The sequence below is a fragment of the Haplochromis burtoni genome, unplaced genomic scaffold, assembly GCF_018398535.1.
Source record: "Haplochromis burtoni strain Fernald_Lab_line unplaced genomic scaffold, NCSU_Asbu1 Contig_333, whole genome shotgun sequence".
Taxonomy (NCBI): domain Eukaryota; kingdom Metazoa; phylum Chordata; class Actinopteri; order Cichliformes; family Cichlidae; genus Haplochromis; species Haplochromis burtoni.
In genome coordinates, this window is record NW_024582694.1 from 354,107 (window position 1) to 371,414 (window position 17,308).

Here is a 17,308-nt window from a genome sequence, read left to right on the forward strand (position 1 = left end):
GAGACTGATTCAATTTGAAAGTGGATGAGAAGCAGAGGATCATGCTTGACTCCCTCTAACAATAAGGAGAGAATGGGATCCTAGAGCGGCCCAGTTGAACCAGCAGAATGGGTGGGTGGGGGTCGGGGTGGGTGCCGGGAGGGGGGTGGCGGCTGGAGAAGGAGCCCTAAATTCAATTTCACTTTGTTGAGCAGTTAGATAATGTCCCCTAATGTAATGTCGGGCTGTGAGTGGATCCACAGTATAGCCTCGGCGGTCGTTAATCACAATGCAGCAGCAGCACCACCAATGTCTGAGGACGGGCACTGCAAGGACGGATGCAGGGAGTACACCTGCAGCTGTGTTGGACGCAAAAACACCAAAATATTATATTTGATTATTTTTTTCCAGTCGCCTTAGTTTTCGACTCAGCTGAACTTGAATTCCAAAATACGGCTTGTGCGCATTATCCATCGCTGTCAACTCAGAAATACAAGCAAGCTTAAGAAAAAAAGCTCTGCATAGATGTGTGGGGTTCACGCGTGTAACACACATGAACCGCATATGCTGCAAGTGTGTAACTACTGTATTGCACTACCTTATCATTGCAATTTGCTCTTGTGCACTTTCTTACACATTCTTCTGTTTAAGCCTGTCTGTAACTGTCTGATCGCCATTCAAACAGGATGATGTTCACGTTGATTTTTTAAACGTTTTCATATGTTTATGCTGGAGAACTTACTGAACATTGTTTTTAGCACAAGAGCCACTAGAAAATAGAGTTATGTTCCCTTGTGCATGACCAGAAAATACTGTGCTTGTTAAATTAAAGGAGACTCATATTTCTATCTAGTGACGCTTTTTTAAAGCGAATTGATTACTCAGGAAACAATCAATTCAGTTACTTGTCAGGTAAGAAGATGAGATATTCAGTAGTTCTAGTGCTTTTAAAAATACTTCCACAGTTTTATTTTTAATGTACTACAATTTGCTTTAAATGGTAATTCATGAAAAAAAAAAGCAGTTAGTAAAGGTCACTATAAGAACTTCTTCTTGGTTTAAAATACCCAGTTTTAATTAAGTTATGATGAACAAACATCTATATTCAGTAAAGAATCCCTCACCTCGGAGGATGAAGCTGTCTTAATGCCTGATATATTTTTATTCTCACACAAGCACAAACAGACAAACGTCGACACCCACGGCGTGATGAGTACCGTCGATGTGGGGTGTATTCCTCACTCGGTGAGTGCCAGTGGTTAACAGTGCTTTGCGTTGAAGAGGGGGACAAGAGGAGGGTTCACTCAAACACATGACTGCTACAACCTAAATATTAGTGCAGGGACTCTCCCTCTCTCCCTCTCTCTCCCTCTTTCTCTCTGAGTGCGCCTCAGTATGTGACGTGCGTGTGTGCGTGTGTGTGTTGATGTAATTATGTGTAGAGGAGAGGCTGTTTGGGGTAAATAGAGTTGCAATTATTCTTTTAACCTGTTTGATTGTCAGTCCCACTAACACACGGGGCCAGGAGAAGATAGAAAACAGACAGAGAGAGACAGATAAGTACTGCATTTAGCGATAAACAGTGGCACACATTTAACTCACAGCTAAAAGGCCCCAAATTTCTCGATGACACATATTAGCAGAAATGTGATTTTGTTTTTCCTTTGGAATAAAACAGCAGAGCGACGATTGTGTGCCTCCAACATAAAACATATATAATTTTCTAATTGTGTTGTGACCTCCCCGAACACAGTAAAAGCATGAAGCGATGAATGGATGGATTTATGCGTTCATATATTTTGTCACTCTTTTTTTTTCACCTTATTTCAAAGCAGCTTCAGATGTGCCAGGAGCGTTTAAAGGAGGTGCAAATATTTCTGCAATAAGTGATTTGATTGCTGCGTGTCATGACATGATAACGTGAACTGATTGAATTTGTGATACACTTGCTGCTGACAGCTGTTTGACTGAGCTGAAGTGTAATGCTCCATCAGCATCAAATGGAGTAACCCATTCAGCACCAATACTGGCGCATTAGAGAACAGGAAGTGCATTTTTATTTTCCCCTCAATACCTTCTAAATGGCCTCACAGCAAAGCGGATGACTGGGTTTTGAATGATTACATTTCTCCGGCAGCGATTTCAGGTGGCAGGGGAGTGTAATTCAGACCTTATTTTGAATATATGTACTCGCTACATTTAATGCAAATTATGTTACATTCAGTCACTAAATATATCAAATATAATCAATGACTTATTAATCATATCTTTTCAGATCTTCAGACTGCCAAAGTGTCAAAATAAAAGCACATAAATACGTATTAAATATGGGCTGCTCAATTTTCGATCAAATACTTTATATAGAAATATTTTCTCCTCCCACTCTCTCGTCATATTTTGCACACACACAGGCACACATACACACACACAACTAATAATGTTATCGGCTCAGATCACCAACTCAGCAGATCTCATCCACATGTCACCTGCAATAGCTCAACACATGCATGCACACACACACACACACAGATGCAGAGTTTTGTGCTCCTTGTCAATAGGACGTTAAGGGTTTTGGCACTAATGACCAGTGTAGAGATAAGAGAGGAGAGGTTAATGTGTTGCAGTGGGTGATCAAGATAAGACCGATCCCTTCAATCCTGCAGACAATGAGACAGTGAGAAAGGGAGAGAGGATTAAAAAAACACAGGAGGAAAAATATCTACAGAAATACAAAGAAAAAAGAAAAAAGTGTGCTTGTTTTCTATAAGTTTCATTGTTGAGTGTAAAATTTGCTGGGGGGTTTTTTATTAATACATTTTATGTATGAATAAGAGGATTCATGTCAATTTGGTCCATCAGTGTTTGTGCGCATAAATATGCACACAGCACACAGTAAAAACACTAAAGATGCAAACACATACAAACACTCAATAGCCACCACAACCAGCCAGTCCTGCCTTTCAGCGAACGTGTTATCAGTGCAGCTCAAAAGACAAACCAAATATACGACCCTGTCTTGCATGCTAAATGGCTTTATTTGGAGGCTTTCTTTGCACCGGTTGAGATATGTGTGTTTACAAGTGAGTACAGCTACTGTATTATGTGTGTGTACCTCTGGTGTTTTGTTTGTTCGGTCTATTCATAGCATCACAGGGTAGATGCAGTTTATTGTGATTGCTAATAATTTAAGTAATTGCTCAGCTTTAACAGACACTCGGTGCACGTGTATCCACAAGCACACGCACACACACACGCACGCACACACACACACACACACACACACACACACACACACGCTTTGCTTCCTGTGAGTGAAAGTAACATAAAATGGCTGCCCACCCCCAACTCCCCCACCCCACCCCATCTGTGTGGCCGGCTGGGTCGGCTGACATTTGGACACTTGTCAATCATCTCTTTCAATAGCCAAGCGGCAGGAAAAATGAAGTCGGGGGGTCAGCAACTCAGTGTATCGCCATGGCAACAACTGCACTGAAGTTCATGTGCCTGCTGGGCCTGTAGTTCGAAGTGTGTGCGGCTCTATGCGTGTGAGTGTGTGTGAGAATGTCCATTTTTGTTTCGGTGTTGAGTGAGTGTGTGTGTGCGTGCCGTCTTCTGTGCCCAATTGTTCCCTATCAGCCGGAGGCAAATACTCCTCCCATTCTAGCTCTTCCACCTCTCACCTTGCAACCTCACATGCAGCTTTAGCCTTTTCTCCCTCCTTTCCCCCTTGCTCACAGTTTTTTTTTCAAACTCTCTCCTCTAACCAGCAGGTCAAGGAACAAGGCCCTGCAGGAAGTACAGCATCCAAAAAAAAAAAGAGAGAGTACTTAACCTTTCACCACCTCAGCCTTTCCCTCTTTTTTGCCCCTCTTTTGCCTCTTACCATTATCCTCTTCCTACTTCCTATGCCAGTGTGTGTTTCGCTGTGATCCTCTACTCACGCCCGCTCTAAATGCAATTGTTTTCTCATCCTCTATAGTTGTGCATTCATCTGCTTGTCAGTTTGGCCTTTGTTGTCGAGAGGGTGAGAAGCATGCATGTGTTATCCCATGTGGTTCACATGTGTAAGCGGGCCTGCGTATTCAGCCAAAGCACAAGAAAACAGAATGAGCGAGCGCACAAGCACAACAAACTATGTGGAGTCTGCGCCACTGGAGGTCTGTTTATGGAATGAATGCAGAGGATAATTTGTGTTCTCAGCCAGGGAAAATAGCTCAGATTGAGCCTCAGAGGACAATCTACTGACCCGTTTACCGAACACTTATCGCAGAGAGGTTCACCAGCACTATTCATCCTTTTGGGGCTCCGACAGCCACACACACAAGCAAGCAGCTAGTCCCTTCCTATCTATCCAGACTTTAATGACAGCACGATGTGCAGAGACAGCAGCAACACAGAAATGAGTTCAATACAATGGTCCAACGGGCATGAAAACCTGTAGCTCTGGGGGGAAAAAAAAAAAACCCAACCTAATAAAAATTTACACTTACACTGTAGCTTCTGCCAGATTTTAAGGATTAGATAACATTTTAATTGGAGGGCTAAATGATAAACTTCTGCTACTTAACTGAATTTTTTATTGACACGTGTTGGAAAACAAAGCATGCATGAACCACACAGGTTTGCTCAAAGTATTTAAATTTATCGCCCCTCTTACTGAACATAGCAATTTTTGTGAGTAAAATCTGCCGGTAATAGCCGTTTGATGTGGATTAACATGCTCCATTACCCCAATGCACCAACACTGCCAGAATCATTAAACACACACATACACACAGAGCTGCAATACGTAATATAGACACCAACATTGCTCCATCCAAAAGTCCCCCTAACAATATGCACACACACACACACTTGGTCCAACACTCTCCTCTTTCCAGTTCCATCAATGGACAAGGCCTGACTGGAATGGTGTAATTCTCTGGGATAATTCATGGATAATTTTGGGATAATCTCCAGCAAACCATTCGCAGCGGTGCCACCCAGTTTGCCCGTTGCCTGATTACCAGGCACCAAATGCCAGCCACTTGTAGTGACCAACACCGCCAACAACCACTCTGATGCATGCAAATAAACAAAACAAACAAGGACCTCCAGCAGGGAAACATCCAGCTCGGCTTGCACAGATATTCAACAAACACTGCAGGTTATCACAAGCACACATACACACACATTTGCATACACACACTCATACACACGAAAGACAGGGCAAACAAATCCAAAACACAACAATGTGAAGACATCTTGTTATATGCAAAAGCATGCGTGTTGAGAGCAAATCCAGCACCGACACACTCACGCACACAGAGACACACACACACTCACAAATAGGAGAACATATGCACACATACGGCCGAGAGGTTTTTCATTAGGTGTGATTGCCATCTCGTGGCAGGAGTAACCATATGATTAAAAATAAATGCAGCACATGATCTTCACTGTGACATGCAATTAAATGATCAGCGTTATGTCTTCTCATTTTGCACTGAAAGGCAAAAAGCACCTGCTGAAATCTATCTTAAAGAAGTGTTATGATTTAAAACCTTTAAAAAAACAAGGTATACGAGCACCTGTTTACTGTTGCACATAATGTCACATTTATGGTTTTATAAATCTATAACATTTTTGCGTAAATACACACACACTGAGGCAAATAACAGAGAAAATCTTTGAGCACAGAACCTCAGGAGGCTTATGCTGGATGTCTTCTGCAGGAGGGCTACAGTGCTGGTGTATAGCTTGTTAAATACTGACATCTAGTGGCTCAAAGCAAAAACTTAGGTGCCTTAGGGATTGAATTGCACGTGTTGGTCAAATGAAATATCACCACCTCTTGGCTAATACACCTGCATAACCAAAACAAGAAGAAAGCCTAATATATTTAAGCAATTACAGTAATTATCCAGATATTTCATGCAAATCATTTTCCCCTCACTAATATTTTAAATTCCTTGAGTTATTTCCACAGCACTCGTTTGGCGTGAAATAGCAGGTAGAGGTGTTTGCATGCACCTAAACAGAGCAGAGCCTTCTTGGTAATTATGACTAACAACAGTATTTACCTAACACCATGGCTCGTTATTTAACATTTTGCTTTCCAATGAAAGAATCCATCCATCAGTGAGACAGAGGGCTTCACACTCGGACACACACACACTTTCATGCACACATCAAGTCCTCTTGATGTGCAGTTATGTGCAAACTTGAACACTAAAAGTAAAAACACAAACATTCTGTTAAAATGTAAAAAGCTCATCGCTCTGTCCATTTGATATTTACACCTGTGGACAAGTTTTTGCACAGTGTGTCCACAAAAACTTTTTTTTGCGTGGACCACAACTTCTGTATGTGGGTTACACCTCACAGGTGACACTGCACTTGTTGCACAAAAAAGTGTAAGAGCATGCAAACAGCCCTGACTCCCACACACACACACACGCAAACTCAGTCAACCTATTTAGTACCATTTGAGATTTACTCACTGTTAATTCAAAGCTCTCGCTCTCGGTGTTCACAGTTTGGGTTTTGAATTTGGGTCCTCAAAATCCTCTCCCTCCACTTCCACGAAACTCTGTCCAGCATATACCACTTTAGAAGAAGAAGAAGAAGAAGAAGAAGAAGGAGGAGGAGGGGAAAAAAGAAAATTAGAAGCACAGCTGGCAGCACTTTTTGTTTCCCAAAGCTTCCAGAGGAATGGATGTTTCCAGTCACTTTGTAAAAATCACTCCATCAATGGTAACAAGCCCGTTTACATTAACCAAGCAGCTGCTCAGATCACATACAGGAAGCAGGGTCCCTTCAGTCAGCTTGTCACTCCACTCGCACAGTCCAGCACTTTTTTTCTCTTTTTTTTTGGTCCTGCTGTTTGAGATGACACTTCTTTAAGGATGTGCAGCCTAAGCTGGAGATCATCGCACAGACGCAGCTTTGACCTGTGCGATTACAGATGATGACAGAGAGCGATAATCTGCGTGGACTGATGCATCAGAGTGTCAAGAAAGCTCACCTGCTCTCCTCAGCCACACTCCTGTCTCCGGGCGGTAAAAGCCCTCCTGTCATGTTTACACCAGCGCAGGCACACCGGTCTCCTCTCTCCTCTCTCTTGTCAGACATTGACTGTGGGTTTTTTTTTCTTTTTCCACTGCTCTGTCTCTGCACTTGACCAATCCACTCTATCAGCTCCACCACTCTCAACACCACACAGATTTGCACTGTGCAACCTTTTCCATTTTCTATGATACTTTCACTCACTTGCCTTCTCCCCCCACTGCTGCCAAACCAGTCACCTGTAGACTCAGAGGTACTCAAAACCATTTCCCAATCTCCCGCCCTCCTCGCCTCATTCTTATCTTGTCTATCTCTCCTATTCCTATTTTCACCTTCCTCACTCCCACTCACTTTTCACTCCTACCCACTTTCAGTCCTTTCACTTCCTCTAATAAATCCTCTGCCTCTACCCAACTATTACAAATTTTCTCTGACCCACTATTTGCTATTAGCCCCTCGTCTTCCTCCTCCCCTTCTTCTTATCCCTTCACTCTCCATCGCTGTCTCTGCCTATCCTCCTTATATATCCTCAGCCTTCGCTTTGCTTTCTCCCCATCTCCAGCGGCATGAATATATTATTATCTACACAATGGGGCCCTGCTTATTGTTTATGAATTACCAGCCTTGCGGCCAAACAAAGCCTATTTTCATAAGAAACCTCCATTTCATTTCAGCTCCAATTAGATTGGGGGCTAAAGAATAGGAGTCCTCAGGCCTCAGCCCCTAAGGATGGCAGGTCCATTCAGCTTCATTCAATGGGGCCTTATTGCTTTCCCATACAAAAGAGCACGTGGATGGGCTTTCAGACTGAAACACCAACCAAAAATGACTGGGAGACAGTACTGTACAATAACAAATCTTTAAAGAAAGGACACTGAGCGCTTATCCTCCCATCCATCAATTCATCCCTCACTCTTCGCTTTCTTCTTCTCCTCTGTTCGTATATTGTAAGACCTGGACATTAATGACAGACAGTTGAAAGAGAAAGGGAGTGAAAGAAAGAGAAGAAGAAAGAGGCAAAGCAGCTCAGTTTTTCACAATACATGTCAAGTCTAAATGATCACTGGCTGCTGAATAGACAGAGGGAAGGGAAAAGAAATGAGTCGTGTGTATGTATGTGTGTGTGTACAGCTGATTGATTCTCTGCTTTGAAAAGAGGGAGAAAAAAGAGTGAAGGAAAGAGAGAGGAAGACCTTGGTGCTTTTTTTTTCCTGAGCTCCACAATAGTCGGGGGGTCTGAGCTGTATTGTGGAGCAGCCACAGTGACAAGCTGTCACTCCATCCTGGTTGGAAGAAAGAGTCAGAGAGTGAAGAGGGGCTGGGGCAGGTCAGAACCCCGATAATATGCGTCTGCCTCCTTATTTCTAAAGTTTCTCACCCACCAGACACTTGACAGGAAGAAGAAGGCTCTCAAGTGTTCCCCGGGAAAGTTGAAGGACAAATAAAAGCAAGCTGGAGCCCAAATGTTAGCTGCAATGTGTACTTATGTACCTTTATGGGCAACATCATGCTCAGAGTGCCAGGTAAACTTCCCAGCAGTAAGGCAATGGCTCTTTTCATGAGCCAGTTCATTATTTAGGATAGAGAGGCAGCCAAACACTTTCAGGGAGTCATGCCAGCAAGGTCAGAGTGTGGCAGTGCTGGCCTGGCTTTATCTGCCGAGATCTGCCTCACAGGATGAATGCGAATTGTGCCTTTGTTCCTATGAAGGAATATTCAACATGAAACAAAAGGCTGCCGTTTTCATTACAACAGAGTGGACAAGGTGAGAGTCACAGTGAAAAGGTTGACATCTGCGCTTATTCATCCAACAACAGCCGAATGAGATCTTCTCCCCCCTACAAAGCTTGTCGCGATTACCAGAGTGCACAATAGAATTCAATAGACTGGATTTTTTAAAAAGAGCTAGAATACACACAGACCACTATGATATCATGGTATTGCATGTAAATAGTCAAGCTCTTTGGCCATCAGTTTTTCATTCCAAACTTACCTTTACTGTGTTAAACAAGGCAAGAGGTTAAGGTGATAGGGCACTTTTTAATGTGTGCAATAAACAGTGAAAAGCTGGGGGAGAAAAAAAGATATAGGCTGGTATAAGGCCTATTTTTTCAATTTAATATTGCATTGCTTCCAAAAAGCAATGGCAGAGTTGATATCTCTCCTACCTTGCTTTCTTTCTCAGCTAACCCTCCTCCTTCTACCTCGTGGATCTGTTTGGAATAGGGGTGCAACGATAGACAAAATTCACGGTTCGGTTCGGTTCGATACTTTGGTGTCACGGTTCGATATTTTTTCGATACAAAAAAAATGTTCATGCCTTTTTAATTTGTCATTTATTAAAATTATAAATATATATTTTAACTCAAAAGTACAGTTTTTAAATTTAATGTTGCTGAAACAAAAGTAATTTAAAAAAATAATCTGATTGAGGAATCACTCATCTTTGGAAAAGAGAGTTTATTACAGAGAAATGGCTCTTTCCAAAATAAAAGCTATACTATACGCTTCTTCTGGGCTATATTCTCAGCAGCATATTGTAGCGGGTCAGGGCTGTTCGGGGTTCTGTTTGTACAGTTATGTTTTGTTTATGTTGCCATAGTGACGGTGTGTCCTTCCGGGGTCAGAGGGCGCCCTGTGTGTTGTTGTTGTTGTTGCTGTGCGGTTGCCGCGCTGAGCAGTTAGCTAGCGGCAGTGTTCTTCTGCAGATGTCAATAAACGGCTGTGCTCCCTGGCTAGCTCACGGGAAGCAAGACCAAACGACACCTCCGTCTCCTCGTTGTCTGAGCTCGCCACATTGGTGTCAGAAGTGGGATGATGGTGGCACCCCATGTTCTGACCCGAGTGACTTTTCCCCCGCCGGTCGTGACCGGCCGGTGCGCCAAAAGAAGGCACCTGGACATTTGCAGGACTTTGTGTGGGGTAATGGGGTCGTCGGGGACGACTGACCCCTTAGGTGGGGGCTATGTAGCGGGTCAGGGCTGTTCGGGGTTCTGTTTGTACAGTTATGTTTTGTTTATGTTGCCATAGTGACGGGTGACGCCTTCTCGCTGCGACGGTGTGTCCTTCCGGGGTCAGAGGGCGCTCTGTGTGTTGTTGTTGCTGTGCGGTTGCCGCGCTGAGCAGTTAGCTAGCAGCAGTGTTCTTCTGCAGATGTCAATAAACGGCTGTGCTAGCTCACGGGAAGCAAGACCAAACGATACCTCCGTCTCCTCATTGTCTGAGCTCGCCACAATATTAAACATATCAGGTCCCCATAAGGAGAATCATGTGCTAACGGCTGTCTAAATGACTCGGGTAAAGTTTGTAGCATGCATGCTTGTTGTTTTTGTCTGCTTCCACTTGTCTTTGCACTAGGATGATGTCGGCGTAAATGTGCAGTCATATTCGTTGTGTTCCCACTAGTGCTGTCAGCGTTAATCTCGTTGAAATGACGTTAACGCCACAACACGGCAAATCTCCGTTAACGAGCTACCCCTGCGTGGGGCTAGACGGCCAACACGTTAACGAGCTAACTGCGCTAACACACTAGTTCCCACCCATGTAATTGAGCATTGCGTGGCACATCCAACATACTGTTTTACTTTAGTCCATGACGCGCTTACCTTCAGGGTCATACGTCACATGAAAACCAAAATAATTCCAAACGCCAGATCTGAATGAGGGTGGGGAGGTTCAATTTGCCATGTTGCAAGGAGAGCTTAACTTCTGTCTCGCTAGCTTGCCCTGCGCTCTTCCTTCTGACTATGCTGTCTGTGTGGAGCGCTCAGTGGATCTGCGCTCGACAGTGCAGCCTAGGCGGAGTAGTCGAACGCAGATTCACTGAGCGCTCAACACAGACAGCATCGTCAGAAGGAAAGTTGATAAAATAAATTACAAATGTTGTATTGTTCGATACATATGCGTACCGAACCGAAAGCACTGTATCGAACGGTTCAATATCGATACGAATATCGTTGCACCCCTAGTTTGGAATATCATTCACTCGCAAAGTTCTCCCAAAACATGGGGGGATACACAAAACTGGTGTCAAAGTTCATAGAATGGGCTTGGTACCTAACAATTTGTGTTGAAAATGCGAATCAGTGATCGTTACTTATCTTCAGTTATTGTAGTGCTGCTCTTTCATTCAATAAGCAATCCAGTGTATTGGTGAGTGGCTACACAGGCCTCCTTCAGAACCTCCTCGGCTGTGTCTATTAGGAGCACTATTTTACCCACGGGTATATCCAAGTAACAATGTTGTCGAGCATTGGCGGGCTTCATAACTGCTGGAGAGTTCCAGGAAGTGTGGTCTGACTTCATGAAATATATAAAGCACATACAAGAAAGATGCCTTTTCGATCCTTTCCCATTTCTGACTCCACAAAGTTCTGTAAAACCCCTTACGTATTTTTGTTTTTATTGCTTCACATTGTCTCGCTGCCAGTGTTTGTGATTTCTTTTCTCTAATTGCCTACACTGAAAATATTTTCAGTAGGTCTTAGCTTGTGCTCTGTTGTGAAAATTGAAAACTTACAAATAAATAAATAACTAATAAGGCCTAGCAGCCATTGTTAGGCACCCTCCGGCCAAGTGAAGAATGACATCTGAATAAGATGAATTAATTCACTCATGTGTAGCAGCAGGACCGGGCATATGGCTTTATTGCCCCTTACTTCACAGTTTTGGCTACTTTTGGTTATTTTCATTCCCGTCCCGATGTTTAATTACATGTTATTGTTTAGTAACTAATATACTAAAGCACAAAAGGAAAGAATAGTGGTTTATAATGGTTTAGGCACATATTTGTGTTCATGATATTAGTGTTTGGCCTGTTATTAGCCAATTAGATACATTTCAATCTAATATTACTCAGCTACAGTCACTGTTAAATCTCACAAGCCCATATTTTAGTAACGATATACTATAGAAAACATACTGTAGTCCAATTTCATTCAGTCTACTAAATTTCAGTGGAAACCACTGTTCTTTTAAACACTAGAATTATTTACTTCACATTTTCAGGTGAAGATGTTTTATCAGAAACTAAACAACATTTAACCAAAGTAGAGCTTAAAATAATAACTTGTTAAGTCTGTGGACTTTTGAAAAATTATTTATATATAAATTACTTCATCTACCACTGGAAAAAGTTTTTAGACAGGTATACTCTTTGGTGAGAGTCATTTTTTGACTTAACTTGTTGTGATTTTCTTGGGATAGAAATAAGTTCTGCTCGTAGCATCATGTAATTATTGGTTCTCAAACCTGTTGAAATATGGCGAGATTCCCAAAAAGGCTTCAAACCAGCACCTATCCACAGCCTCTGTGCATAGGTGCTGAAAAGAAATAATGAAGTAGTCACACAAAGGCGTATAAGCTGATTTTGTGGTTTTCTATGTCACCTAAAGCTTTCAGGCAAGTTAAATATAAACTAAAAGTTTAATAGTAAAATTTTGAATTTAAATATTGGTATTCTTATTAGGTTTCCTGACAGACATGTATTTATCCCAGCGGGCACCACAAGTGTGAGCGTGTGTGTGTATATATTCCTTCCATAATACTAAATGGGGATGGTGCAGATTTAGTAGCGGCGTTCAAAAGCATACCTCAGAGAACACATTTATTTATCCCAACGGGCAAAGGCTCATCTTTTAGCAGTATTTACAATATACAGTACAACATTAATATCTGTACAGTTCCCTTAGGAAAAATGAAAAAATAAAATGGTTGAACAAAAACAAAAGAAAAAAATGGATTAAAAACAGACATAAAGGAGTTTCCTGGCACAAGCTTTGCTAAAGGTTAAAAACATCAGGCTTAGCCTGAGTCTGAGGAGGATACCCTGCAAAAAAATCATTTCATAAAAAATTAAATAAAGAGGTTATGAAATGGCTTTGTTCAAGTTAAGACTTGTCAAAGCCTTTGGACCATTAACACCATTAAAGTACCATTCTGTACAGTGGATAGTTGTGCCGTTAAATGATTGTAAACAGACGGAGAGGAACTCTCTCCAGTTATCCTCCAGCTTCGTGAACACAGCCACAGACATTGATGCTGGATGGTTCAGTACAGTCATGCTTGCTTAGTGATCAAGGAATGTTATTTTGGGACAGATGGTCGAGGAAATTTAACAAGTCATCTCAATAAGGCCTGTCTATTAAGCTGAATGGCACTTAAAGTGCACTGGTGGATCCATCTCAAACAAGCCCACATTTACTTGCCTTAAGATGGACATGTACCTTCACGCAACTGAGCTTAATTCATGTCTTTCAAACAGTGCAATCAAGTCCACAGGTACTGTACAAGTTCTTTCTTTCTTCAAGCTTCACATGGGTGTTAACTTGAGCCTCACAGGTTTGTCTCATCCCACGCTGGGTCATTAATGCTCTTCAGAACGTTTCTAACAACTTTTTCTAGATCCTTCCGTGCTCGCTGCTCTTCCTCCAGTGACCTCTTCATCTTCTTGTTATCCTGTGTTGGAAAACAATCATGAAATACATTTTAAAACAAATCTGAAGATGACATTTAGTCACTCAGCCTTTAAAATTATCCAGTTTTGACATCTATAATTTTATAAACACAGTATCATGAGTTACCCAACAAACATCCAACATCACCTGTTTCAGCTCTTGAACCTCATCCCTCAGGGCATATACCACGTCCACCAGGCTCCTATTTAAAAATAAATAAATAAAATTTTAAAAATAATTATAGAAATTAAATAAAAATATTTACAACAAACGCACTTAGAGAGCGCAACTTCCCCCAAAGTGCAAGAGACTTTGATGTTTTGTGATTTATTTTATTTTATTTTTTTAGATGTGGAAGGCCTGCTAAGGCATCATTGTGAGGTGGTAGGGCGAAGTACTTGAAAAAAAAACAAAGCAAAAAAAACAATGGTGCTAACAATGAGTCATAGACAATTGTATTGTAGTTTTAAGATGAAGCATTACTGATTTTCACATTTTGTCTGACCTTGACAAAATTTTCACCCAAATTAAATCAACTCAAGCTGTTGTTGTTATCTACCATCACACAAAATTTGAAAATGATATCTCTAAAACTGCTAACAAACAGTCAAAAAAAAAGACAAAACAACACCAACAGTTTATTTTTCCTACAAGGAAGGCTGACACATAGGGCTGGGCGATATGGCGTAAAATCCATATCACAGTATATATCACGATATATTCTTTTCTTCCGTATTTTAGCACGATAAAGGCGCACTTAAAATCCTTTAATTTTCTCAAAAATTGACAGTGCGCCTTATAATCCAGTGTGCCTTATGTATGAATTCTGGTTGTGCTTAATGACCTCGAACCGATTTTATGTGGAACACGGCGCTCAAAAATCTGTCAAAATGTTTTAGTACGACTTTGGTAAGCTATGAAGCCGCACCGCTTGGTGTGATTGTCAGAGCATTACGGCTAGTGATGGTAAATTCAATGATTTTTACTGAATCGAGTTTGAATGAGTCACTCACCAAAATGAATCGGGTTTTTCAAGTCATTTGAGTCACTAAGTCAGTTGCCCAGAGAGTGCAAAAAATTTACATTTTCACTCAAACTTACTTTGTTTCTCTTTTCATGTATATCCTACGACTAAGATGAGTGATTAAAAAAGAAAAACAACTATTTTTATAGAGCAAAAAAGAGCAAAAAAATTACGATTTCTAAAGGGAAAATTCATTTTATTTATTGTTATTTTATTTTATTAGTATTTTGCTCAAATGTGTCAAATATATATTTTCTCATCTAAATGTCCACTGAGCTGCAAGCCAGAGGGCGGTAATGTGCCTTAACATTGGTTTCCGACCAAGAAGAAGAAGAAGCTGTGAGCCAGGAGGGAGGGGGTGAGTGAATGATTCCTTTATGCTACAATTCAGCACAGCAAGGGAGGGGGTGAGTGATTCGTTCATGCTACGATTCAGCACAGGAAAAGAGGGGGTGAGTGAGTGATTCGCTTACGCTATGATTCCGCACAGGAAGGGTCGGGGTGAGTAACTCAAATGTGCTGTTGGCATGTTAGCAGAGCGATGCTACTGTGAACTGAGGAGCTATTGTCTTGATGTGAGCTTTCTACTCAGGGCTTTTTTTCCCAGTTCAGAGCAGAAATGTTTCTGTTAAGAAACTGGCTGTTGTTTCTTCCCCCATAATTGTAATTATAAGGTAGATAAATTTCTGCTAGTGAAATTAGTTTGCTAACAGCAACAAGGATGAGTCAGTGAATGAGACAGTTGGGCTTGTGAATCATGATTCACGAGTCAGTAAAGTGATTCTCAAGTATTGAACGATTTGTTCATGATTTGCACATCACTAATTACGGCTACCATAGTCAGGAGCCTCGCGGAGTAATCTGGGTCCAAAACTCTGTCCGCTTCAGGTCCCAAAGTCAAACGAACACTGCGGCATCACTGAGCATTAAAAACTGTCTAAATTCTTTTATCTTTAATAAAATTATCAGCGTTGCTGCTTTACCAGGTGTAACAATTAAGTTTAACATTCAGGCATCCATGAAAACCAAGCAGAGCTATGAATTAGCAGGAAGTTAGCTCGCTAGTTTCCACCTAAACATGATATAGCAGAGTTCTGACAGGGAGGTTTCTGGAAAAAACAAACAAACATACAGCTCTGCTATCACTTCCAACATTAACGAAGACAGAAAACTAAACAGCAGTGACGTTTGTAGGGTTACTGAAGTTGGACTAGCTGGTATTTAATGAAGTGCTATATGATTGCTAGCGAGCTATGTTAGCATAACATAAACAGTGAAGCTGGAGGATGAACGCTAGCTTTTTTCCACTCAATAAAACTTAACGTGAGGGTCTGATGGCTAGGGACAAATGCAATCGCATGGCATAATGCTGTAAACGGACCAAATTTCAGTCAGGACTAGGGATGGATACCGATAGGTTCTGACATAAACGGTAGCAACCAGACCGAAAAGCAGCGCACATTTCGGTGCTTTTTTTTCTTGAGATGTCATACACTTTGGATTCTAGCCAATAATTTTACCTTTCCAAGGATAGTAGGCGGGCCCAGGTACGTACGTTCTTTTAGAGCAGAGCTACAGATTAAAAATGCCCAAGGCAAAGCGGTCAAAAGTCTGGCTGTACTTCACAGCAAAAGATGCAAACTCAGCAGCCTGCAACAAGTGCTTTACGGTAATACTGTGCAAAGGAGGTAACACCTCGAATCTGATGAAACATCTGGCAATGCATAGCGTTTTTTTAAAAGCCGAGAAATGCACAGTATTTAATAGCTTGCTGCAAGACCTCAAACCGAGCACATCTACTGCCGGTGTGGTGCCTGTTATCAGACCTGGAGTTAGCAACATCCCCCAAGAAACCGAAGAGTAGAGTCGTCACAGGAGCTTGCAAAGAAAAGCGTCTGGACTTCTTTAAGTTAATTGAAGACATTTCACCTCTCATCCGAGAAGCTTCTTCAGTTCTAAGGTCAAATGGTGGGGAGTCCCAGATATAAACCTAGTGGGAGTATCCCCCCACAGAGGGACAAAAGGACCCCCTGATGATCCTCTAATCGCCTGAGCCAAGGTGTGAAACTGGGTGTGGGTCCCAATCAGCCAGAGTTTCGGGTGTGTTCATTGTGAAACCTGGCCCCACCTTATCATGCGAATTCCTGAGGTCAGATGGCCCAGGATGTGAGTGGGCGTTAAGGCGTCTGGGAAGGGATCTCAAAACTGGATTATAGATGGCAGAGAGTTGGTGTCGTAAACCCCGCCTCTGTTCAAAGATGGTCGCTAACAGTGCCATCTATGTCCACTGTGAGCGACCATCTTTAAACAGAGGTGGTGGTTTACGACACCAATGATTAGAGGATCATTAGGGGGTCCTTTTGTCCCTCTGTGGGGGGATACTCCCACTAGGTTTAGGGAGCTTGCAAAGAAAAGCGTCTGGACTTCTTTAAGTTACTTGAAGACGTTTCACCTCTCATCCAGACGCTTTTCTTTGCAAGTCCAGACGCTTTTCTTTGCAAGCTCCTTTGACTACGATGACCTGGATGACTGAGAACCTTCACAGACATATCCCACTAGGTTTATATCTGGGACTCTCCACCATTTGACCTTAGAACTGAAGAAGCTTCTCGGATGAGAGGTGAAACGTCTTCAATTAACTTAAAGAAGTCCAGACGCTTTTCTTTGCAAGCTCCTTTGACTACGATGACCTGGATGACTGAGAACCTTCACAGACGAAGAGTAGAGTCCTGGCCCCTAGCCCTGCCAGTGTAGCAGAAATGATGACGGTTGATTATGGCGGCAGCAGCCGTTCTTCTCTGGT

The 17,308-nt window shown here is 42.0% G+C and overlaps 1 protein-coding gene and 1 long non-coding RNA gene across 3 annotated transcripts in view; both read right to left on the reverse strand.

Moving 5' to 3' along the window:
• The window catches only part of LOC102302092, a 37,738-nt gene extending 30,154 nt beyond the window's left edge, over window positions 1-7,584 (reverse strand). Inside the window, exons 1-2 of the long non-coding RNA XR_317026.2 lie at window positions 6,986-7,584; window positions 6,462-6,567 (exon numbers count right to left, since the gene is read on the reverse strand). This is a non-coding gene — a long non-coding RNA (uncharacterized LOC102302092). The remainder of the gene's footprint in view (window positions 1-6,461; window positions 6,568-6,985) is intronic.
• Window positions 7,585-10,978: 3,394 nt separating this feature from the next.
• arhgef7a (Rho guanine nucleotide exchange factor (GEF) 7a) overlaps window positions 10,979-17,308 on the reverse strand; it is a 37,659-nt gene continuing 31,329 nt past the window's right edge. The window contains exons 22-23 of one of the 2 annotated variants that reach the window (XM_042228571.1): window positions 13,629-13,683; window positions 10,979-13,482 (exon numbers count right to left, since the gene is read on the reverse strand). In XM_042228571.1, coding sequence (XP_042084505.1) covers window positions 13,360-13,482; window positions 13,629-13,683 — 178 coding nt within the window. In that variant the 3' untranslated portion in view covers window positions 10,979-13,359. The remainder of the gene's footprint in view (window positions 13,483-13,628; window positions 13,684-17,308) is intronic. The other variant, XM_014340035.2, reaches the window with a different exon arrangement.